Source organism: Mastacembelus armatus, chromosome 3 (genome assembly GCF_900324485.2).
Source record: "Mastacembelus armatus chromosome 3, fMasArm1.2, whole genome shotgun sequence".
Taxonomy (NCBI): Eukaryota; Metazoa; Chordata; class Actinopteri; order Synbranchiformes; family Mastacembelidae; genus Mastacembelus; species Mastacembelus armatus.
The window spans coordinates 19,206,158-19,230,750 of NC_046635.1; the positions used below are offsets into that span (position 1 = coordinate 19,206,158).

The 24,593-nt window shown below is 40.0% G+C and overlaps 4 protein-coding genes across 6 annotated transcripts; all 4 read right to left on the bottom strand.

Moving 5' to 3' along the window:
- Positions 1-84: 84 nt before the first annotated feature.
- ctsd (cathepsin D) lies at positions 85-7,820 on the bottom strand. Its single transcript, XM_026293836.2, has 9 exons — positions 7,648-7,820; positions 6,054-6,210; positions 4,596-4,719; positions 4,353-4,471; positions 4,064-4,263; positions 2,102-2,224; positions 1,725-1,869; positions 1,463-1,561; positions 85-1,096 (listed from the first exon to the last, which is right to left on the bottom strand). The coding sequence occupies exons 1-9, from the start codon at positions 7,707-7,709 to the stop codon at positions 935-937; spliced, it is 1,191 nt and encodes a 396-aa protein (XP_026149621.1). The 5' UTR covers positions 7,710-7,820; the 3' UTR covers positions 85-934.
- Positions 7,821-8,412: 592 nt separating this feature from the next.
- Positions 8,413-11,004, bottom strand: LOC113122744 (UDP-glucuronosyltransferase 2C1-like). 2 transcript variants are annotated; one of them, XM_026294277.1, is made up of 2 exons: positions 10,906-11,004; positions 8,413-10,369 (listed from the first exon to the last, which is right to left on the bottom strand). In XM_026294277.1, exons 1-2 carry the CDS (start codon positions 10,906-10,908, stop codon positions 8,792-8,794), a joined length of 1,581 nt encoding a protein of 526 aa, XP_026150062.1. In that variant the 5' UTR covers positions 10,909-11,004; the 3' UTR covers positions 8,413-8,791. The 2 variants fall into 2 exon arrangements, with proteins under 2 accessions (XP_026150062.1, XP_026150061.1); XM_026294276.1 differs by lacking the exon at positions 10,906-11,004 and adding an exon at positions 10,512-10,858.
- Positions 11,005-14,953: 3,949 nt separating this feature from the next.
- On the bottom strand, positions 14,954-17,568 carry LOC113122723 (UDP-glucuronosyltransferase 2C1-like). The gene is made up of 2 exons (XM_026294256.2): positions 17,432-17,568; positions 14,954-16,890 (listed from the first exon to the last, which is right to left on the bottom strand). The coding sequence occupies exons 1-2, from the start codon at positions 17,432-17,434 to the stop codon at positions 15,313-15,315; spliced, it is 1,581 nt and encodes a 526-aa protein (XP_026150041.1). The 5' UTR covers positions 17,435-17,568; the 3' UTR covers positions 14,954-15,312.
- Positions 17,569-21,449: 3,881 nt separating this feature from the next.
- LOC113122752 (UDP-glucuronosyltransferase 2C1-like) lies at positions 21,450-24,181 on the bottom strand. 2 transcript variants are annotated; one of them, XM_026294293.1, is made up of 2 exons: positions 24,160-24,181; positions 21,450-23,418 (listed from the first exon to the last, which is right to left on the bottom strand). In XM_026294293.1, the coding sequence occupies exon 2, from the start codon at positions 23,416-23,418 to the stop codon at positions 21,835-21,837; it is 1,584 nt and encodes a 527-aa protein (XP_026150078.1). In that variant the 5' UTR covers positions 24,160-24,181; the 3' UTR covers positions 21,450-21,834. The 2 variants fall into 2 exon arrangements, with proteins under 2 accessions (XP_026150078.1, XP_026150077.1); XM_026294292.1 differs by lacking the exon at positions 24,160-24,181 and adding an exon at positions 23,562-23,596.
- Between the last annotated feature and the right edge of the window lie 412 nt (positions 24,182-24,593).

The window sequence follows — 24,593 nt, forward strand, 5'->3', positions numbered from 1 at the left end:
ACCACAAACTACCGCTAAACATTAAATTAGTGATTATAATACAACATAAAATAACATTCAGAATAACCATATTTTTTCTAAAAGTGTTTATTGAGGCCAATCACATCAAGATACATCTCATACTCAGATGACCAATACCCTCCTAAAATGCAAATTAAAAGATGTGTTTAAAACCAATCCCTGATTAAAAAATAAAAACTCAAACTGATCCCTGATCACATACACAATCACAGGCCATATTAATTTAACCCTTTAAACATGAGGCAGTTTTTTAGAACTCAGCTGGAAAAGCCCTTCAGAAATGCCCGGAGTGATCTGAATGTCGCATAACACAGGTCTAATAGGATTCAGAAAGAGAAAAAAAAAAAAGGAGTAATTTCTGTTGCTGTTGTGTTTTAGCTTCTAGCTCTCTGGTGCTTTGTATTACCGTGTTGTTACACACATCTTCAGAGTCTGTGCAGTCTCAGCTTTCACTTGTGGTGGGCAGTGTGTGATTTCCTGAAAGGGCCCAGAAGTAGAGCCGTGCAGTGTTTGATATTCAAGTAATTAATTTGAGTTGGGTTTGAGGTATGTAAAAAAGGTTTATATATTCTTGTAGCCAAGATTCTGCTGTTTAATATGATGCATAACGTCGCTATATTCTTTTGGGATTAGCGCATCTTTTCACGCTTTGTTTGGTAACGGCTCCTTTATGTCCCTAAATTTGGGACTTACTTTGGACGCTCGGGTTCAGAGGGTTAAATCTCCAGTCTTTTCATACACACTGCTGAAAATCATACAAATTCTTTAGATCAGTGCATTTAGGCTCTACACAAAGTCTATTGCTAGATACTGTTTGATTACAAAGCAACAGAAAACATGTGCAGCTCAGATTTCTTCTTCCAAACTTAAGATTTTTTGTTTTGCACTTGAACATGTCTAGTGCAAGATGTGCTTACTTGGACTTAGCAAAGCCAACCCTGTTGTTCTCTCGATCAAAAACAGTGTAGTACTGGCCAATGAATACATCTCCCAAAATCCACAAGGGCCCTGCTGGGGGAGGGATATCCAGACCCATGAAACCACTCAAACATATGGTCTTTCCAGCCTGACTCACCTGAATGATTAGAAAAAGAAAAACAGAGACAAAGCTGCTGTAATATCTTGAAGAAATAATACTCCTTTTAAAAAAAATAAATATATATATATATATAGTATTATATATAGTATATATAGTACAGTATTTTTTTGAACCCAGCCATTGTAACATTAAAAATAAGAAAAACAAACTACATGAACCTCATCAGACAACTAACCAACTTCCTCTGGGCTTTGCCAAATTAAATGAAGCTACCTTTTTTTTTTTTTTTTTTTTTTTTTTTAAAAAGGCAACATGGTCACAGTGTTGCATTGTAACTGCAGAAGCTGTCTCAGTGCCACCCCCTACTGGATAATAAACAATATCTCATGCACACAGTCTCACCTTGAGGATGTACTGTTCTCCGGTCAGTGAGTAGATTTGTCCCCCTAGGCTGAATGTGATTACAGGAAGTGTTGGGATCTTGTCACAGCTCACGATGTACTGAAACACAACCAGTATTCAATTTTCAGTACACAGGTCATTTATATTTATGAATGTCATGATTTTAATCGAAGAAGGTTCAAGGTTAAGATCGTTTGTTATGTAATGTAAAGTTTGCTGCTTTATCAGTATGGTCATCTTAGGCCTGCTGAGTTCCTCTCACCTCTCCCTGGATGAGTGGATTGGCTCCGATCGCCTTCTGCAGGGCCCTGATTTCTTCAGGGGGGCCAGTGATCAGAGATGTTCCAGTGTCCACGATGGCCTCACAGCCACCCTTACACAGGTTCAGCTGGCTGCCCACTGCCATTCTGCCACACACACACAAAATGTGTCAGCATTCAAAATCCAATAACAGCATCACTGTGTCACATGTCAAAAGTTTGGGGGGAAAAAAAAAAAAAAAAAAAAAAAAAAAAACACACACACACACTAAACGAATACTGTAGGTAAGGCTAATGGGTCACTGTTCAGAGGAACAATAACTCAACCTGAGTTTTTAGGAGAATAATGCCAATATTACTATCTGTGTCAAAGGCTCACTTGTCCATGTGGATCTGCCAGTAGGCCTGGCGGGTGATGTTGACATAATTGAAGTCGCCGCTGTAGTATTTGGGGTCAGTTCCTCCCAGCAGAAGCTCACCACCAGGTGAAGTTTCTGGGTTCCTGATACAGAAAGACAAACTCAAACTTTACTGTCACCACTATATAAGAGTTTGTTTGTGTTTCTCAATGTACTGAAAAAAAATTTTTTTTTTTTTTCAAAAATTAACCTGGTTACCCTTGACCCATAACCAGGGCCAACTTTTTCAGAACCAAGGATTTCAAAGGAATTTAAACCTAATAAGATCACAAAAACAATGACAACACAACTCTTCAACATTCAAAACACTTCCATAGTTAAAGCACCATTAAACATACTTAGCATTAGCACTATTTAATATCCTACGGTCTGACCTAGCTCTTTAACTAAGTGCTCTGCTTTCCTAAGCAGAAGATCATTAACTGTCTGCCATTTGGTGCTTGGCAGATATTGTACAGTGGGTTTGCTGTGCTCGAAAACAGTATTAAAACAATACAGTAAGGTTGTTAGGTGTAAAACCAAAATATCAAGCCCTATGCTGCTGTGATCAGCTGAGCATGTGATAATTCTCTGTGGGCTTATCACTCTGTGTGACCTATAACATTATACAGTGACAAGCCAAATCCTAAATGTAATGCATAATGCACCCACTGCTCCGGGTGTGTGCTCACTGCTGTGTGTGTGCTCACTGCTGTGTGTGTGCACTTTGGGTGGTAATGCAATTTCCCCATTGTGGGACTAATAAGGGTAACAACATTAAATAAAACAGTTCTACAAATAAAAAGTTATGTGTGTATGTTAAAACCTGCCATGCACTGAATCTTGCAATTAATCAAGTGTACTCAATTTCAATTCATAACTTAATTAATCAAACAAATTAATCAGACAAACTCAATTATTACCAGAATAATGCTAAAACAAACTCAGATGAGGATGAAATTTGCCATATGTTTTCTACTTTAACTAAGAATTATTACCATGTTTGTGAGAACGTGCCATCTGCTCATTATTATCTAGCATTACCACTTATCAACTAAAGGCTTTAAGTCAACATTTGCCCTTCTCCACTGTAGTACCTTATCAATGAGGAAAGTAAATTGTAGCCACAGGTTTTGCTTTTTTGCTTTCCCCATAAAGGACACAGTGGAAGAAACTGGAATGACTTGATGCACTGAATCATGTTCTGGGCCACTGACTAGCTTGTGGTGGTCCAGCAGATACCTGGGACCAGTGTCAACATATATGCAGAAGAACCAAATAATGTCAGGCCCTGTCCTATTGGCTCTAGTAAAGAAAACTCAAGTTTGTAAAGTATAATGGAAAAGCAAGAAAGAAGCCTACTAGCAAAATCTCACAAGGTTAAAGTTTCAATTAAGTAAGTCCCACACATTGAATGTGTGTGAGTGAAAAGGCAACACCACTTCAGCTGCCAGGACAAACATCTTTTTTTTTTTTTGTTAATGCATAGTTTGGTTGGAGGTCAACAGACCAGAGCAAAGAGAGTGACTGTAATCAGCAAGAGACCAGCTTTTCAAAACTGGTTGGGAATACTGTCAGTCCTCTCTCTTTGGCTGCTGGAATCACTGATATTTACTTCAACTGTAAATATAAACTCCAGTTTTCTACTACAAAATAACTCAACACTACTGTGCATAGTTGCAGATTTTTTAAAAATGCACATGCATATTGAAACAAACTTTCTCATTTAAACATGCCATAACTATGTGAATGCTGCCTTTGTTACGTTGAACTTCCATCCCTTGAGAGTAGTTGGAACTTGGACACAGTATCACTTCCAGAGCAGTGCTGACATTTATATTCAGAGACTCTTCCCCAGAGCACGTGGAGTACAGTGGAAACAAAAGCAAAACCTGTGACAGTGGCTTCAACTGAAATTAGGGGCAGTAGATATGTTGGCCCACCTGTTCAGGTAGAAGGAGAAGATGTTCTTCTCCACCTTCTTCTGGCTCATGATGTTGTCAAACACTGGAGTCACCCCATCAACAGAGATTTTTGGGTATGCCATGCCAAGGATCCCATCAAACTTGGCTGCAATGAAGGTCACCCCAGGCTGTTTGATGGCCTCCCCGAAAACCTGTTTTTGTACTGATATGTCTCCGATCTAAAAGAACAGACACACAAAAACAATTTAAGGTAAAACTCCACTGTAATTACACTGTACTGTGATGCTAATGCCTGAGATAAGCTTACTGTGCAAGTGTCCTGGCTGAGATACCCTGATAAACTGCCGGTACCATACTTGATTTCAAAATCAGTACCGTTCTTCACGTATGTGCTGGATTTGGCAGAATTATATTTGTGATGAAGCACTGAAAAAGCAAGAACAAGAAAATGTTTTATTTGTTGTGACTAAGAAGCTACAGCATTTTAAAGAGACTAGAACAGTCAGACAGATGCTATTTTACAGCTGATATACTGTACATTAGGACTTACAGCATGCGATGTCTAAGAGCGAGCAGTGAACAGAGGGAACCCACAGGTTGGAGGAACCGGTGTCAAACACCACAGTGAAGGTCTGAGGGGGGGTACCCAAGCCAATCTCACCGTAATATTGGGCCTAGTGGGAAAAATAAATAAATAAATTAATTAAACATCAATGATGGCAACAAAAAAAAAGTCAGTACACTGAAAGCTTATCTAGATTTGACTGGTTTTTCAAGGGCTCAAAAGTCGCACTTGTGCACAAATTCAGCTGACAGAACATAGATGTAATTCTGAAGCTAATCATACATACTCTAAAATAAATTACAGTAATCCTCCATAGTGATTGATCATTTCAACCAACAGCAAAGAAACTAAGAAGATCTAATGGTTAAAACAGTGTCAGCAAGGTTGGACTGTACGTCAGACAGGAAAGTAATCTATTCTCAGTGCTAATGAAGCCACACAACTGTCAATGTCAGCAAATATTTGTAGGATACAGGTCAAATAGTTACTGAGTCATGTCAATAAATCGTCAGTTTCACAGGAAGGCAAACAATTACTTCACAGATTTAGGAACTGAATCAAACTTTGTTTCAGGCCAAAAAAAAAAAAAACTGTCACCTCATTCAAACCTCAAACTACTTCCTCTTTCTATGCAAAATGAAAAACTGAATGTCTTTCTGGTTTATTCTGTGATTGATTCAACTGAAGTACAACCAAAGGTTTTCATAGACTGTATAAAGTGGGAGGTTTTACACTAACTGTTCTCTGGTGAGTAAAGTCTGCAATCATAGCAGTTTCTCTACCCTACCTTAAGCATATCTTTGGCAATTTTGTGTTGCAATTTCTTGCAACTTATATGACAACACTATTAGGCAAAAATATTTGAACGTCTGAAAAACCGTTGAACGCTTTAACACTTTAGGACATTGGATAAGCCAATACTTAGATATATCAGCTAACCTCTTATGACACGGGTTGTTTCTTTTTTCACTACAAATATTATCTGATGTGTTTGAAAGCCTTATGAACTCACTTAAGTGCTATATTTTAAAGTGAAAGGTTATTAATGATGACATGTTAAGAAAAATTGAGCATGAGCAAACAAACCTTCAGTCAGCTGACTAGGATCAAGAGACATACAGACCAGCTGAGCTGCTATCATATGGTTAAGGTTCCTCTTCTGTTAGTCTTGAGTATTGTCATGCTCATCATATTAGATTCTACATTAGAATGAGTCAGCTTTTCTAAAAATCTGTGTTTGCAGGGGATTTAATGGTCTTTACAAGTGTAATATTCCATTGAGCTGGGAGGATTTAGAGAAAAGGCCACAACAGTCACAACACAATAAGACCTTTGTTGTGGTTCTCCCCCAGCTTGGCTTTTAGCTTTTAGCTTTGAATGGTGCATTGGAGAAAGTCAAGACTTTAGGGACCACAGGTCAGTGGTTCAAATAGTGATGCTTACATCCAAGTAGTTCTTCAGGGTTTCTGGTGTGGGGTCCTTACTGGAGGGGAAACCATAGCTGTACTTAAGGGAGTGTTTGTCTGCCAGAAGCTCCTCTGCGCTCCTCCCTGAGTCTGACAGCTCACGTCTTATGGAGCGAAATTTCTTTAGGGGAATTCTGGACAGAATGAAAAGGGAGAAAAAGGCAGTTAGGATTTTAATTTAAAGCCTGGTTCAGGATCTCCAATGTATATTTCAGCTTTTATAATAATAACAACATTACAAGTACATACAGCACATACAATGGAAATTTCAGCTGATCATCAGGTTCTAGCATTTGTAAAACACCAACAAAGACTGTGGCAGTTTGACAGATAAGTTCACATACTTTCTGCACATTGTCATCCTTCAGAGTGTGTTGCAATATAAGTTCCATACATAACACTGCTATTTCTGTCAACAAAATGTCACCCATTTGCCCTAATTGACTTAATATTTCAATACACTGCAAGCAGTGGGTCAATCTAAGCATCAACACAATCCTGTAAAGAACTACATGCATTCAATACATTAGTCATACTGCTGACATTAAAAACTTCAGTGACTGTACAGGTTCACTGAGAAAGTAGCTGTGGTGTGGATCAAACATGTGACTGACAGCTCTGAAACATCCTGGCACTCACACTAAGCTGTGGTTTTTCAAAAGAACTAAATATTGAAGAGAATCATACACGTCACCACAGACTGAAACAGTAGCTCCATTTTATTCTTAGCATAATAATCCATTTAAAATGATTAAAAATGCTATCAATTAATATTCTAACGAATTATTATATGTTTATCATTTCAATTTTTTAAAAAAATGACATAGCATGCAAATGTTAAAAACTAAATTAAGACACTATAAATTAGCCTAAAACAATGGATTAAAAATTAAAAAAAAAAACAATTACAAAATATTTTGCACTAAAAACACACAGGAGACGGTCAAAAATGTATGAACGGAAAAGACAAGTACAGTTTGTACAGCATCAAATGCTGAGATCCAGGAACCGGTGAATGTTTCTGCTTGAGCAACGACTAAAACGTTTATCGATTTATCAGATTACGTGACTGGGGGGTTATAAACTTGGTGTGAACAGGCCCTGTACTTCATTGTCCTGCGCCATCACCCGGTGGATCGTAGCTGTGGATCACCCGGGCTGCGGCAGACCCACCACAACAAATTAAAGACATTCCGTGCGAATGTTTCTTGGCAGCAGCAACAATGTGGTTTCAGTGTTTAAAATGAGTGCAATGAACACTGAAGAGAATAAAATAAAATACGCATGAATGTGCCCTTGGAAACATCTACTGTGTGTATGCACCAGGACCATGAGTTACAACAGAAACATGCACAGAGCAGACAACGATGGCAAATAGTTGAAATTAAAAACTAGCAAATGGAAAAGGACAGCTCTATGCACATAAAGCCTCGACACCCTCCACTCTTATATTAAGTTGTATAACGGACCATTTTCTTCCACTACAACAACAGTGACATTGGGTCAGGGCAACTAGCTGTTAGCGTTAACTAGTTCGCATCAGGCGTGATATAAAACAATGGTTTTCTTACCGGATAAGAGCGTCATTGGTTAGGGCTAACGCCGCCAAAACACACAGGACCAGACTCCTCATTGTAGCAGCCAGAGAGTCAGAAAAAACACGACCTAAACAATGACTGAGCACTTCTGCTTGTCGTCGACAAACAACCGACTTTTATGGGCGAATCAGCTGACTGAAGGGAGAGTCGCTATCACGTGAATCCCAAACCGTTCAGAAACGACGTCACTTCCGTTCGGGATGAGCTAGCGTAATGTCTGGTCACGTGAGAGAAAACAAATAACTCTGGTAATTTATCCGTTATTTTTGTAGTGTAAACCATAATGTGTATGATATTAACAAAAACACCAGGTGACATTATGTGTGCACCCTAACAGCAGGACTGAATTTGGAATGATGGTGCAAAAAATACTGACACAATCGCTGCCAGAACTGACAACTGATGTTTCTGCTAGAGCAGAACACTGGTACTGTTATTTTAATGGTTTGAAGTGTGCAGGTGACAAAACAGTAAGGGAAGTAAATGCAGGTCATGGTATTTAACTATAGCAAATATCAGTAACAAACCTAATGACTGAAAAACAAGAACTTCAAAAACCACAAGATTTCCCTGTGTTGCAAGTGTTTAGTCTCATAGAACGATTATGTTATAAATGTTACCACAAGACTGGAAACATTCATCTTTAAATTGACAGTTGCGCTCTAAAATAATACTATGAAATAGCTTTTATTTTACTTACAGTCTGGAAACGTTGGCTGAACAACATCACCTACACACTTGCAAAGGAATCACAAACCTTTATTCATTCTTTTTTAAAACATGTATTTCAACAAACAGATTTGCTTTCAGCAAGCCTGGTGGGAAAAAATGAAATAATAATAATACAGTGTTACATTCCCCATTTTGTAAGAGAGACCTGCCTACAGACAAGATGGAAGATTGTGACAAGGATTTATATTAAAGCTACTTCAACAGACTTCATTCTTGCGAATTGGCAGTCAAAACAGGCAGATATATGTTTTTAGTAGACTTTTTACATTTTTTCTTTAAAAGTTCAAAAACAAAACAACTTTTCCTATCAATATTTAACTGACCAGAGCCAAACTGATTGTAACATATTAAGCAATATGAACGTGAAAAAACACATCTTTCCTTGTTAATCAGATTTCATTTTTCTTTTCAAACACAATCGGAAGCATGACAATACTAACCTAACTAAAATGAACAAAATAAGTAGTGCAGCTGTTAGTAAAAATATTATGACATCTACAGAGTGGTAGGAATACCAGGGCAGTCTGTAGGACTCTGTTCTCAGGTGAGCTGCACCTCCATGTCTTATGACAAACTCTATCCAGAAGATGGCGTTATCCATCGGCTTTATTGGCTGATCTCTGTGCAGTCTGGACAGTCTCTGAATGTTTATTCTGTAGGAGGGCTCATTCAGGACTTCCTGTACAGCCTCTAAGAAGTTGTTATCTTTGTCCACTGTGGTTAATTTCATGATTTTGGCTCCTCCTCTCAGTCGCAGCAGGTTGTCATACTGGTCAAAAAACATAGGAAGACCCACCACTGGGACACCATGATACATAGCTTCTTGTACTCCATTTGTTCCTCCATGAGCCACAAACAGTTTAATCTTTGGATGTCCTAACAGATCGTTCTGTGGCATCCAGTCCACCAGTAAAGTGTTGTTCCCCAGAATGGCTGGTCTGTCACCTTTATGTCTCCAAATGACTTTCTGAGGTAATTTGGCAAAGGCTTCAGCGATTTTGTTTGTCATGTCAGCAGGAAGTTCACTTACAAATGTACTCAGAGACATAATTATGACTCCATGTTCCCCAGAACTCTCTACAAACTCCTCCAGGTGTTGAGGTAGAGGTTTTGGAGGTTTGCACTGAAACCCTCCTATGTAAACAACATTAGGCATGGTGGGACGGGGATACTCAAACACAAAGTCCACTCTCATCAGCCAAATGTCTGCATCAAGCATTAGCTGATTAAAGTCTTTACCCAGTCCCAGATATTTGTCACATATTTTCTGGTATACAAGCTTAGCTGCCAGGTAATTTTGTATTTGGGGTGCTAAATACAAAAGCATGTTATTAACTCTCTGATAAAAGGTCATCTTATCAGTGTTGCCAGATCCTGTGATAGGAATATATGATATAGGTGAAGGAGCAATAGCTAAATGAGCCTCCTGAGCTATCAGCCAGCGAACATTGTAAACCAAAGGAAGGTTCAAATATTTGGCCAAGATGGTTCCAATACCCCAGCAGGGGTCAGTGAGTAGCAGGTCAAACTTGCTCTCTTTCAGGTTCATCATCAAATCTTGGTCATCTAGCAACGCTGATAGAAAATCACACAGGAGCTGTTGCATTTCAGTGAATGTACTGAACATCCCTACAGTTGTGTGAAGTAAATCCATCCAGGGAAGAGACCCCCTTTCGAATTCAACAACCTTAGATAGGATTTTTGTAGTTAACGCTTCATCTATGCCCCTCTCCATTTCAACTCTAATGGTATTGTAATAAGAGGCCTTCTCCTTGATGTACCAGCTTTTGCTGGAACACACAATAGTTATATTGTGTCCTCTTGAGTGCAGAGCTTCAAGTAGAATATCCATGTTTATCCAGTGGCTGCCTTCAGCAGGAAGGACCAAGATGTTGCCTGCTTGACAGGCTCTGGGAGTGAGGATGAGGAGCAGCAAAGCACAGCAGCAACAGATCAGCTTCATCTGAAAGGAAAACAGTTAAGTAACTCAGCAGTTAACTAATTCAATTCAAATCAACTGTGGTAAAATCTTAACACTGATGCTGCAACTGTCAATGCTCCATGTCTCTTCTTAATAGGATCATGTTATTGAATTTGTTTCTTACTTTGATTACTTTCATTCATCATTGCAACCAGGTTTTCTTTTTCCATAAGCACAGGCTTTTGCACCTGTCTGATAGAATTCATAACAATATTGCTTGACTAGTAAAAGGTTTTGAGGTAAAAACAGGAAGTCTGTAGACGGACAGACGCCTGTTAAGTCAGTATCGTAAGGCTCCTTTTAAAACATTGATTAGCTTAATCATAAAATTCCGATTTGTAAATGATCGCAACATTACATCCGATTTTAAAAAAGCGAAGCTTCTCTCTTCACTTTCGCTTTTCCTTTGACTGAGCTAAATCACATTAACATGGAGGATCGGGTCCGTGCACCATTGGATTTTCGTTTTGAAATGCGAAAGCCAAGATCGAAAAACGAACTGTTTCTGAGTCATTTACCATAGCGTAACCACCCAGGAAAAGTCAGGGTGTCAGATGAAGTTCACACAGCACCAGAATACCACTTCCGATATGTACAAAGTTGTGCAACCCGGAGGGAGGAGCTGAGCCTCGACACGAAGTGCCACTCACTGTTCAAGTGTGGAAGGGGACATTGGGAAATGTCTTAAATCGATTGATTTCAGTCATTACCATTTAAACTATTGGTCTATTTATAAGCACACACATCACCTCACAAGATGATGACAATGTGATTTTACTTTCTTATTTGGCAATGACTAAAATATTTACTCTTTTACTGCCCACCCCCTTAAACATTTAGTCCACAACCTGGTACTACTCACCTCCACCTACACACCCATCATCCAGCAGCAGCCTGTAACCACAAGAACTGTAAGGTGGTGGTCACAGGAAGCTAATGAGACCCTAGAGGGCTGTGTTGAAAATCACAGGCTGGAATCAACTCTGCAAGCCCCATGGAGACAACACTGACGCATGACATGCAGACAGACTACATCAATGTCATGAGGTGGATTTTTCCGTTTCCTGTCTGACTCTTATTTTGGGGTTCTAGTTCCTGTGTTCCTTAGATTAGAGGTAGCTTTGTTTCTCGTTAAGTTGATAATTTTCACCTGTGTTAATTAGTCTTCACTTTTGTCCATATATACCCCCTGTGTTTCCTTTGTTCTCTGTTGGAGCATTAAAGTAATGTGTGTTTCCATAAGCAGTGAGAAGAAGTTTTTTTCTGTTCTGTATGCTGAGTGTTGTGTTTTTGCCTGCCTGCCTGTCTGTTGAAGGGTGGAAATAATGTTTTTGTGCCTGAGCCCTGGAAGATCCAGGGAATAAAACTGTGTCCTGCACTTGGGTTCTCCTCTTCTTCTTTATCACCACACCACCAGTTTCATGACAATCAACGTTTGTGTAGATAATACCATCCTCACCAGAACTGTGCAATGCTTCCCCAATGACGAGCCCTGGATCAACTGTGACTTGAATGAGCTTCCTGACAGGAAGAAACAAGCCTTCAGGGACAGACACCACCTGAAAAGCATGCAGAGGGAACTGAAAGTGAGACCTACATGGAGCAAAGACTCTTACAGGAGGAATTTGGAGAACTTGTTCCAACAGAACAACATGAGGGATGTTCAGTCTGGGATGAAGAAGGTCATTGACTTTAATGTCAAAGGGCACCAGACTGCAGGGAATGTGAGAAGAGCCAACGAGCTGAACCAGAACCTCAATAGGTTCACTGTAGGACCTGCAACCTCCCCCTCCCCCTGCTATACAGACTCCTGCTGCAGTAAACAGCTTGAAGTGTGTTGCAATATAAATTCCATCCTGCTATTTCTGTCAACAAAATGTCATCCACTTTCCCTGACTGACACAATATTTAAATTGAACTACACACATTTATTATATTGGTCATATTGATGATATTAATAACTTCAGTGTCTTTACAGAATCACTGAGAAAGTGGCTGTGGTGGGGATCAAAAATGTCACTGACAGCCTTAGAACAGCCTGCATGTTCCCACTAAGGTGATATATACTGAAGAAAGTATTGAGTATTTTGAGTAAAATCATGTCATTAGTGCAATATGAAAAGTATATAAGACTTACTGTAGTGGAAAACTCTTTAAAACTGAGAATGCATGTATTAGTCTAATATTTTGCAGTTTATTGATAAGATTGAGTGGATTTTAACCATTGAACTAGTGTAATTATCTGTGACAGCACATAAGATAAGATAAGATAAGATAAGATACGATAAGATAAGATAAATAATTCTTTATTGATCCCACAGTGGGGAAATTCAATTGTTACCACAGCTACAGGACAACAGTAAGGTGCAAAGAATGAAAAATAAATAAATAAAATAAAATAAGTGTGCAAAATGTGTGCAGAGATTAAACATTTACAAATTTACAAAATATTTACAAATTATTCACAAATAAGAATGCTATACATAATATGTCTAAAATAAGATAAGCTACACAAGATAAGCTAATATGAAAACCTCTATGTGCACAGTTGAGTTTGTTAGATTGATTGGTTGCATAATCTAACAGCGGTGGGAATGAAAGACCTGCGGTACCACTCCTTCCTACACAGAGGGTGTAACAGTCTTCTACTGAAGGAGCTGCTCAGCGCCTCCACTGTCTGATGCAGTGGATGAGAGGTATTGTCCATGATGGATGTCAGCTTGGCCAACATCCTCCACTCACCCGCCTCCTCCACAGAGTCCAGTGGACAGCCCAGGACAGAATCAGCCCTCCTGACCAGCTTATTAAGTCTTTTCCTGTTCCGGTCTGTGCTGCCTGCTCCCCAGCAGACCATTGCGTAGTGGATAGCAGAGGCTACCACAGAGTCATAAAATGTCCCTGAGAGAGGCCTGCACACTCCAAAGGACCTCAGTCTCCTCAGAAGGTGGAGGCGACTTTGGCCCTTCTTGTACAGGGCATCGGTCTTATTAATCCAGTCCAGTTTATGGTCTAGGTGAATACCTCCAGACTCAGGCTCAGGTTGAAGAAGTAAGTACCACCTCACAGAGCTGGTCAGCACAGTTCCTGAGTGGTCCGGGGCTGATGCCATCTGGACCTGCGGCTTTCCTGGTCTTTGTCCGCCTCAGTTCTCTCCTCACCTGATCTGAAGTTAAAGAGAGGGGGGTGGAGGTGGGGGGCAGAGATGGGCTGGTTATGGAGGTGGGTGGTGTGGAATGGTGTGAGCGCATGGGGGCGGGTGTATCCACTGCACTGTAGATGTGTGAAGTGGGGGGAGGAGGGCTGGAATCAAACCTGTTGAAGAACAGGTTTAACTCGTTGACCAAGCCCTGGTCTTCATCAGCCGTCTGTGTCTTCTCTCTGTTCATGACCAGAGATGGTCTTCAGGCCTCTCCATATGTCTCAAACGTTATTCTGCTCCAAGTGCTCCTCCAGCTACTTCCTGTAGCTGTTCTTGGCCTGCCTGATCTTGTACTTCAGTTCATGCTGAACTCTCCTCTGCTCCTCTCTGTCCCCTGAAATAAAAGCTCTCCTCTTTTTCTTCAGCAGGGCTTTAAGCTCAGGGGTCGCCTAGGGCTTGTTGTTAGAGAAACACCGCACCCTCCGGGTCAGTACCGTGTTCTCCACACAGAAGTTGATGTAGTCTGTGATGCAGTGGGTCAGGCTGTCGATGTCTTCTCCATGAGAGATGCAGTGTGTCTCCCAGTCTGTGGTCTGGAAACAGTCTCTTAGTCTCCATTATATTTTACAAATTCAGCAAAGGTTCTGCATATAAATCCATAATCTGTAAAGTACCTATAACTATAGCTGTCAAATCAATCTGGCAGGAGGAAAAGAATAGTAGCAGCAATGAAGCAGTAAAACAATACTTCAGAATACTACATTGTCAATTAGAAAATTGAATGGTTCTAGTTTATTTTAGGATTGTTCAGTAAAGTAGAGAGTTAAATGTATGAAAATGTGCAGACAGAGAGAAATGGGAGAGATATCTTTATTAATAGCTGAGTAATAATCTCAGTACGTGCAGACTGGGAACAGCAATGTATCTGTTATTTTTGTGTTCTAAAACATAATGTGTATAATATTAACAAAAACACCAGGTGACACTATGTGTGCACCCTAACAGCAGCACTGAATTTGGCGTGATGGTGCAAAAATACAGACATAATCTCTGCCATAACTGACAACTGATGTTTCTGCTAGAGCAGAACACTGGTACTGTTATTTTAATGGTTTGAAGTGTGCAGGTGACAAAACAGTAAGGGAAGTAAATGCAGGTCATGGACTTCTACAAATATCAGTAACAAACCTAATGACTGAAAACCAAGAACTTCAAAAACCACAAGATTTACCTGTGTTGCAAGTGTTTAGTCTCATAAAATGATTATGTTACAAATGTTACCCCAAGACTCGGGTAACATTTGTCTTTAAATGGACAGTTATACTCTAAAATAACACTTTTAAAAATAGTTTTTATTTTACTTTGACAGTCTGGAAATAAGCAAGCAACATCACCTACACACATGTAAGGGAATCGCAAACCTTTATTCATTCTTTTTTAAAACATGTATTTCAACAAACAGGGATTTGCTTTCAGCAGGCCTGGTGGGAAAACATAAAATAATAACTAATGCAATTTTACATTGCACATTTTGTAAGAGGGACCTGCCTACAGATAAGATGGCAGATTGTGACAAGGATTTATATTAAAGCTACTCCAACAGACTTCATTCTTGCAAATTGGCAGTCAAAACAGGCAGATATATGTGTTTTCAGTAGAATTTTTACAATTTGTCCTTAAAGGATCAAAAACAAAACAACTTTTCCTGTCAATATTTGACTGACCAGAGCCAAACTGATTGTAACATATTAAGCAATATGAATGTAAAAAAACACATCTTTCCTTGTTAATCAGATTTCATTTTTCTTTTCAAACACAATCGGAAGCATGACAATACTAACCTAACTAAAATGAACAAAATAAGTAGTGCAGCTGTTAGTAAAAATATTATGACATCTACAGAGTGGTAGGAATACCAGGGCAGTCTGTAGGACTCTGTTCTCAGGTGAGCTGCACCTCCATGTCTTATGACAAACTCTATCCAGAAGATGGCGTTATCCATCGGCTTTATTGGCTGATCTCTGTGCAGTCTGGACAGTCTCTGAATGTTTATTCTGTAGGAGGGCTCATTCAGGACTTCCTGTACAGCCTCTAAGAAGTTGTTATCTTTGTCCACTGTGGTTAATTTCATGATTTTGGCTCCTCCTCTCAGTCGCAGCAGGTTGTCATACTGGTCAAAAAACATAGGAAGACCCAACACTGGGACACCATGATACATAGCTTCTTGTACTCCATTTGTTCCTCCATGAGCCACAAACAGTTTAATCTTTGGATGTCCTAACAGATCGTTCTGTGGCATCCAGTCCACCAGTAAAGTGTTGTTCCCCAGAATGGCTGGTCTGACACCTTTATGTCTCCAAATGATTTTCTGAGGTAATTTGGCAAAGGCTTCAGCAATTTTGTTTGTCATGTCAGCAGGAAGTTCACTTACAAATGTACTCAGAGACATAATTATGACTCCATGTTCCCCAGAACTCTCTACAAACTCCTCCAGGTGTTGAGGTAGAGGTTTTGGAGGTTTGCACTGAAACCCTCCTATGTAGACAACATTAGGCATGGTGGGACGTGGATACTCAAACACGAAGTCCACTCTCATCAGCCAAATGTCTGCATCAAGCATTAGCTGATTAAAGTCTTTACCCAGTCCAAGATATTTGTCACATATTTTCTGGTATACAAGCTTAACTGCCAGGTAATTTTGTATTTGGGGTGCTAAATACAAAAGCATGTTATTAACTCTCTGAAAAAAGGTCATCTTATCAGTGTTGCCAGATCCTGTGATAGGAATATATGATATAGGTGAAGGAGCAATAGCTAAATGAGCCTCCTGAACTATAAGCCAGCGAACATTGTAAACCAAAGGAAGGTTCAAATATTTGGCCAAGATGGTTCCAATACCCCAGCAGGGGTCAGTGAGTATCAGGTCAAACTTACTCTCTTTCAGGTTTCTCATCATGTTTTGGTCATCTAGCAACGCTGATAGAAAATCACACACGAGCTGTAGCATTTCAGTGAACGTACTGAACATCCCTACAATTGTGTGAAGTAAATCCATCCAGGGAAGAGACCCCCTTTCGAATTCAACAACCTTAGATAGGATTTTTGTAGTTAACGCTTCATCTATGCCCCTTTCCATTTCAACTCTAATGGTATTGTAATAAGAGGCGTTCTCTTTGATGTACCAGCTTTTGCTGGAACACACAATAGTTATATTGTGTCCTCTTGAGTGCAGAGCTTCAAGTAGAATATCCATGTTTATCCAGTGGCTGCCTTCAGCAGGAAGGACCAAGATGTTGCCTGCTTGACAGGCTCTGGGAGTGAGGATGAGGAGCAGCAAAGCACAGCAGCAACAGATCAGCTTCATCTGAAAGGAAAACAGTTAAGTAACTCAGCAGTTAACTAATTCAATTCAAATCAACTGTGGTAAAATCTTAACACTGATGCTGCAACTGTCAATGCTCCATGTCTCTTCTTAATAGGATCATGTTATTGAATTTGTTTCTTACTTTGATTACTTTCATTCATCATTGCAACCAGGTTTTCTTTTTCCATAAGCACAGGCTTTTGCACCTGCCTGATAGAATTCACAACAATATTGCTTGACTAGTAAAAGGTTTTGAGGTAAAAACAGGAAGTCTGTAGACGGACAGACGCCTGTTAAGTCAGTATCGTAAGGCTCCTTTTAAAACATTGATTAGCTTAATCATAAAATTCCGATTTGTAAATGATCGCAACATTACATCCGATTTTAAAAAACTGCAGCGAAGCTTCTATCTTCACTTTCGCTTTTCCTTTGACTGAGCTAAATCACATTAACATGGAGGATCGGGTCCGTGCACCATTGGATTTTCGTTTTGAAATGAGAAAGCCAAGATCGAAAAACGAACTGATTCCGAGTCATTTACCATAGCGTAACCAGCCAGGAAAAGTCAGGGTGTCAGATGAAGTTCACACAGCACCAGAATACCACTTCCGATGTGTACAAAGTTGTGCAACCCGGAGGGAGGAGCTGAGCCTCGACACGAAGTGCCACTCACTGTTCAAGTGTGGAAGGGGACATTGGGAAATGTCTTAAATCGATTGATTTCAGTCATTACCATTTAAACTATTGGTCTATTTATAAGCACACACATCACCTCACAAGATGATAACAATGTGATTTTACTTTCTTATTTGGCAATGACTAAAATATTTACTCTTTTACTGCCCACCCCCTTAAACATTTAGTCCACAACCTGGTACTACTCACCTCCACCTACACACCCATCATCCAGCAGCAGCCTGTAACCACAAGAACTGTAAGGTGGTGGTCACAGGAAGCTAATGAGACCCTAGAGGGCTGTGTTGAAAATCACAGGCTGGAATCAACTCTGCAAGCCCCATGGAGACAACACTGACGCATGACATGCAGACAGACTACATCAATGTCATGAGGTGGATTTTTCCGTTTCCTGTCTGACTCTTATTTTGGGGTTCTAGTTCCTGTGTTCCTTAGATTAGAGGTAGCTTTGTTTCTCGTTAAGTTGATAATTTTCACCTGTGTTAATTAGTCTTCACTTTTGTCCATATATACCCCCTGTGTTTCCTTTGTTCTCTGTTGGAGCATTAAAGTAATGTGTGTTTCCATAAGCAGTGAGAAGAAGTTTTTTTTCTGTTCTGTATGCTGAGTGTTGTGTTTTTGCCTGCCTGCCTGTCTGTTGAAGGGTGGAAATAATGTTTTTGTGCCTGAGCTCTGGAAGATCCAGGGAATAAAACTGTGTCCTGCACTTGGGTTCTCCTCTTCTTCTTTATCACCACACCACCAGTTTCATGACAATCAACGTTTGTGTAGATAATACCATCCTCACCAGAACTGTGCAATGCTTCCCCAATGACGAGCCCTGGATCAACTGTGACTTGAATGAGCTTCCTGACAGGAAGAAACAAGCCTTCAGGGACAGACACCACCTGAAAAGCATGCAGAGGGAACTGAAAGTGAGACCTACATGGAGCAAAGACTCTTACAGGAGGAATTTGGAGAACTTGTTCCAACAGAACAACATGAGGGATGTTCAGTCTGGGATGAAGAAGGTCATTGACTTTAATGTCAAAGGGCACCAGACTGCAGGGAATGTGAGAAGAGCCAACGAGCTGAACCAGAACCTCAATAGGTTCACTGTAGGACCTGCAACCTCCCCCTTCCCCTGCTATACAGACTCCTGCTGCAGTAAACAGCTTGAAGTGTGTTGCAATATAAATTCCATCCTGCTATTTCTGTCAACAAAATGTCATCCACTTTCCCTGACTGACACAATATTTAAATTGAACTACACACATTTATTATATTGGTCATATTGATGATATTAATAACTTCAGTGTCTTTACAGAATCACTGAGAAAGTGGCTGTGGTGGGGATCAAAAATGTCACTGACAGCCTTAGAACAGCCTGCATGTTCCCACTAAGGTGATATATACTGAAGAAAGTATTGAGTATTTTGAGTAAAATCATGTCATTAGTGCAATATGAAAAGTATATAAGACTTACTGTAGTGGAAAACTCTTTAAAACTGAGAGTGCATGTATTAGTCTAATATTTTGCAGTTTATTGATAAGATTGAGTGGATTTTAACCATTGAACTAGTGTAATTATCTGTGACAGCACATAAGATAAGATAAGATAAGATACGATAAGATAAGATAAATAATTCTTTATTGATCCCACAGTGGGGAAATTCAATTGTTACCACAGCTACAGGACAACAGTAAGGTGCAAAGAATGAAAAATAAATAAATAAAATAAAATAAGTGTGCAAAATGTGTGCAGAGATTAAACATTTACAAATTTACAAAATATTTACAAATTATTCACAAATAAGAATGCTATACATAATATGTCTAAAATAAGATAAGCTACACAAGATAAGCTAATATGAAAACCTCTATGTGCACAGTTGAGTTTGTTAGATTGATTGGTTGCATAATCTAACAGCGGTGGGAATGAAAGACCTGCGGTACCACTCCTTCCTACACAGAGGGTGTAACAGTCTTCTACTGAAGGAGCTGCTCAGCGCCTCCACTGTCTGATGCAGTGGATGAGAGGTATTGTCCATGATGGATGTCAGCTTGGCCAACATCCTCCACTCACCCGCCTCCTCCACAGAGTCCAGTGGACAGCCCAGGACAGAATCAGCCCTCCTGACCAGCTTATTAAGTCTTTTCCTGTTCCGGTCTGTGCTGCCTGCTCCCCAGCAGACCATTGCGTAGTGGATAGCAGAGGCTACCACAGAGTCATAAAATGTCCCTGAGAGAGGCCTGCACACTCCAAAGGACCTCAGTCTCCTCAGAAGGTGGAGGCGACTTTGGCCCTTCTTGTACAGGGCATCGGTCTTATTAATCCAGTCCAGTTTATGGTCTAGGTGAATACCTCCAGACTCAGGCTCAGGTTGAAGAAGTAAGTACCACCTCACAGAGCTGGTCAGCACAGTTCCTGAGTGGTCCGGGGCTGATGCCATCTGGACCTGCGGCTTTCCTGGTCTTTGTCCGCCTCAGTTCTCTCCTCACCTGATCTGAAGTTAAAGAGAGGGGGGTGGAGGTGGGGGGCAGAGATGGGCTGGTTATGGAGGTGGGTGGTGTGGAATGGTGTGAGCGCATGGGGGCGGGTGTATCCACTGCACTGTAGATGTGTGAAGTGGGGGGAGGAGGGCTGGAATCAAACCTGTTGAAGAACAGGTTTAACTCGTTGACCAAGCCCTGGTCTTCATCAGCCGTCTGTGTCTTCTCTCTGTTCATGACCAGAGATGGTCTTCAGGCCTCTCCATATGTCTCAAACGTTATTCTGCTCCAAGTGCTCCTCCAGCTACTTCCTGTAGCTGTTCTTGGCCTGCCTGATCTTGTACTTCAGTTCATGCTGAACTCTCCTCTGCTCCTCTCTGTCCCCTGAAATAAAAGCTCTCCTCTTCTTTTTCAGCAGGGCTTTAAGCTCAGGGGTTGCCTAGGGCTTGTTGTTAGAGAAACACCGCACCCTCTGGGTCAGTACCGTGTTCTCCACACAGAAGTTGATGTAGTCTGTGATGCAGTGGGTCAGGCTGTTGATGTCTTCTCCATGAGAGATGCAGTGTGTCTCTCAGTCTGTGGTCTGGAAACAGTCTCTTAGTCTCCATTATATTTTACAAATTCAGCAAAGGTTCTGCATATAAATCCATAATCTGTAAAGTACCTATAACTATAGCTGTCAAATCAATCTGGCAGGAGGAAAAGAATAGTAGCAGCAATGAAGCAGTAAAACAATACTTCAGAATACTACATTGTCAATTAGAAAATTGAATGGCTCTAGCTTATTTTAGGATTGTTCAGTAAAGTAGAGAGTTAAATGTATGAAAATGTGCAGACAGAGAGAAATGGGAGAGATATCTTCATTAATAGCTGAGTAATAATCTCAGTACGTGCAGACTGGGAACAGCAATGTATCTGTTATTTTTGTGTTCTAAAACATAATGTGTATAATATTAACAAAAACACCAGGTGACACTATGTGTGCACCCTAACAGCAGCACTGAATTTGGCGTGATGGTGCAAAAACACAGACATAATCTCTGCCATAACTGACAACTGATGTTTCTGCTAGAGCAGAACACTGGTACTGTTATATTAATGGTTTGAAGTGTGCAGGTGACAAAACAGTAAGGGAAGTAAATGCAGGTAATGGACTTCTACAAATATCAGTAACAAACCTAATGACTGAAAAAAAAGAACTTCAAAAACCACAAGATTTACCTGTGTTGCAAGTGTTTAGTCTCATAAAATGATTATGTTACAAATGTTACCCCAAGACTCTGATAACATTTGTCTTTAAATGGACAGTTATACTCTAAAATAACACTTTTAAAAATAGTTTTTATTTTACTTTGACAGTCTGGAAATAAGCAAGCAACATCACCTACACACATGTAAGGGAATCACAAACCTTTATTCATTCTTTTTTAAAACATGTATTTCAACAAACAGGGATTTGCTTTCAGCAGGCCTGGTGGGAAAACATAAAATAATAACTAATGCAATTTTACATTGCACATTTTGTAAGAGGGACCTGCCTACAGATAAGATGGCAGATTGTGACAAGGATTTATATTAAAGCTACTTCAACAGACTTCATTCTTGCAAATTGGCAGTCAAAACAGGCAGATATATGTGTTTTCAGTAGAATTTTTACAATTTGTCTTTAAAGGTTCAAAAACAAAACAACTTTTCCTGTCAATATTTAACTGACCAGAGCCAAACTGATTGTAACATATTAAGCAATATGAACGTGAAAAAACACATCTTTCCTTGTTAATCAGATTTCATTTTTCTTTTCAAACACAATCGGAAGCATGACAATACTAACCTAACTAAAATGAACAAAATAAGTAGTGCAGCTGTTAGTAAAAATAATATGACATCTACAGAGTGGTAGGAATACCAGGGCAGTCTGTAGGACTCTGTTCTCAGGTGAGCTGCACCTCCATGTCTCATGACAAACTCTATCCAGAAGTTTGCGTTATCCATCGGCTTTATTGGCTGATCTCTGTGCAGTCTGGACAGTCTCTGAATGTTTATTCTGTAAGAGGGCTCATTCAGAACTTCCTGTACGGCCTCTAAGAAGTTGTTATCTTTGTCCACTGTAGTGAATGTAATGATTTTGGCTGCTCCTCTGTCTTTCAGTCGCAGCAGGTTGTCATACTGGTCAAAAAACACAGGGAGACCCACCACTGGGACACCATGATACATAGCTTCTTGTACTCCATTTGTTCCTCCATGAGCCACAAACAGTTTAATCTTTGGATGTCCTAACAGATCATTCTGTGGCATCCAGTCCACCAGTAAAGTGTTGTTCCCCAGAGTGGCTGGTCTGTCACCTTTATGTCTCCAAATGACTTTCTGAGGTAATTTGGCAAAGGCTTCAGCGATTTTGTTTGTTATGTCAGCAGGAAGTTCACTTACAAAGGTCCCAAGAGACATAATTATGACTCCATGTTCCCCAGAACTCTCTACAAACTCCTCCAGGTGTTGAGGTAGAGGTTTTGCAGGTTTGCACTGAAACCCTCCTATGTAGACAACATTAGGCATGGTGGGACGTGGATACTCAAACACAAAGTCCACTCTCATCAGCCAAATGTCTGCATCAAGCATTAGCTGATTAAAGTCTTTACCCAGCCCAAGATATTTGTCACATATTTTCTGGTATACAAGCTTAACTGCCAGGTAATTTTGTATTTGAGGTACTAAATACAAAAGCATGTTATTAACTCTCTGAAAAAAGGTCATCTTATCAGTGTTGCCAGATCCTGTGATAGGAATATATGATATAGGTGAAGGTGAAATAGTTAAATGAGCCTCCTGAACTATCAGCCAGCGAACATTGTAAACCAAAGGAAGGTTCAAATATTTGGCCAAGATGGTTCCAACACCCCAGCAGGGGTCAGTGAGTAGCAGGTCAAACTTGCTCTCTTTCAGGTTCATCATCAAATCTTGGTCATCTAGCAATGCTGATAGAAAATCACACAGAAGCTGGTGGATTTCAATGAACGTACTGAACATCCCTACACTTGTGTGAAGAAAATTCATCCAGGAAAGAGACCCCCTTTCGAATTCAACAACCTTAGATAGGATTTTTGTAGTTAACAGTTCATCTATGCCCCTCTCCACTTCAACTCTAATGGTATTGTAATAAGAGGTGTTTTCCTTGATGTACCAGCTTTTGCTGGAACACACAATAGTTATATTGTGTCCTCTTGAGTGCAGAGCTTCAAGTAGAATATCCATGTTTATCCAGTGGCTGCCTTCAGCAGGAAGGACCAAGATGTTGCCTGCTTGACAGGCTCTGGGAGTGAGGATGAGGAGCAGCAAAGCACAGCAGCAACAGATCAGCTTCATCTGAAATGGAAAACAGTTAAGTAACTCAGCAGTTAACTAATTCAATTCAAATCAACTGTGGTAAAATCTTAACACTGATGCTGCAACTGTCAATGCTCCATGTCTCTTCTTAATAGGATCATGTTATTGAATTTGTTTCTTACTTTGATTACTTTCATTCATCATTGCAACCAGGTTTTCCTTTTTTCATAAGTTCAGGGTTTTGCATCTGTCTGATAGAATTCACAACAATATTGCTTGACTAGTAAAAGGTTTTGAGGTAAAAACAGGAAGTCTGTAGACGGACAGACGCCTGTTAAGTCAGTATCGTAAGGCTCCTTTTAAAACATTGATTAGCTTAATAATAAAATTCCGATTTGTAAATGATCGCAACATTACATCCGATTTTAAAAAACTGCAGCGAAGCTTCTATCTTCACTTTCGCTTTTCCTTTGACTGAGCTAAATCACATTAACATGGAGGATCGGGTCACAACAGTATTGCTTGACTAGTAAAAGATTTTTAGGTAAAAGAAAGATGTCTTTAGTTTGACTGTTGTCAATTTAATGTCTTGTGCTCCTTTAAAAGTGTTGATTAGCTTAATATTAGCATAAAATCAGAGCATTACATCTGATTTACAAACTGCAGCAAAGCTTCACTCCCCTTTTTTTTCTCTGACTGAGCTACAAAGTTATCATATAACCAGTTCCTATTAACATGCAGGATACCATAGGTCTTTTTTCACACAGTCTTACCACCTACCTTTCTACATTAGTGTAACCAGCCAGGAAAAGTCAGGGTGTCAGATGAAGTTCACACAGCACCAGAATACCAGTCCCAATAAGTCCAAAGTTGTGCAACCCAGAGGGAGGAGCTGAGCCTTGGCTCAGGATGCACTATAGCTCAGTGGATCTCTAAGGTAGTGATAAGAATGTTAATGATTGATTATACAGGAGACATTACATTGGATCCCAGTTATAGGCTGTACGGTCCATGCATGAACTGTGATTGAGCAACTTAGTGCTGCTCAAAAAGCCATTTTGTCCACATGGCTACTGTGCGGTTAATTGCGGTTAACCTTGATTTCAGTCATTACCATCTAAACTATTGGTCTATTTATAAGCACACACATCACCTCACAAGATGATGACAATGTGATTTTACTTTCTTGTTTGGCAATGACTAAAATATTTACT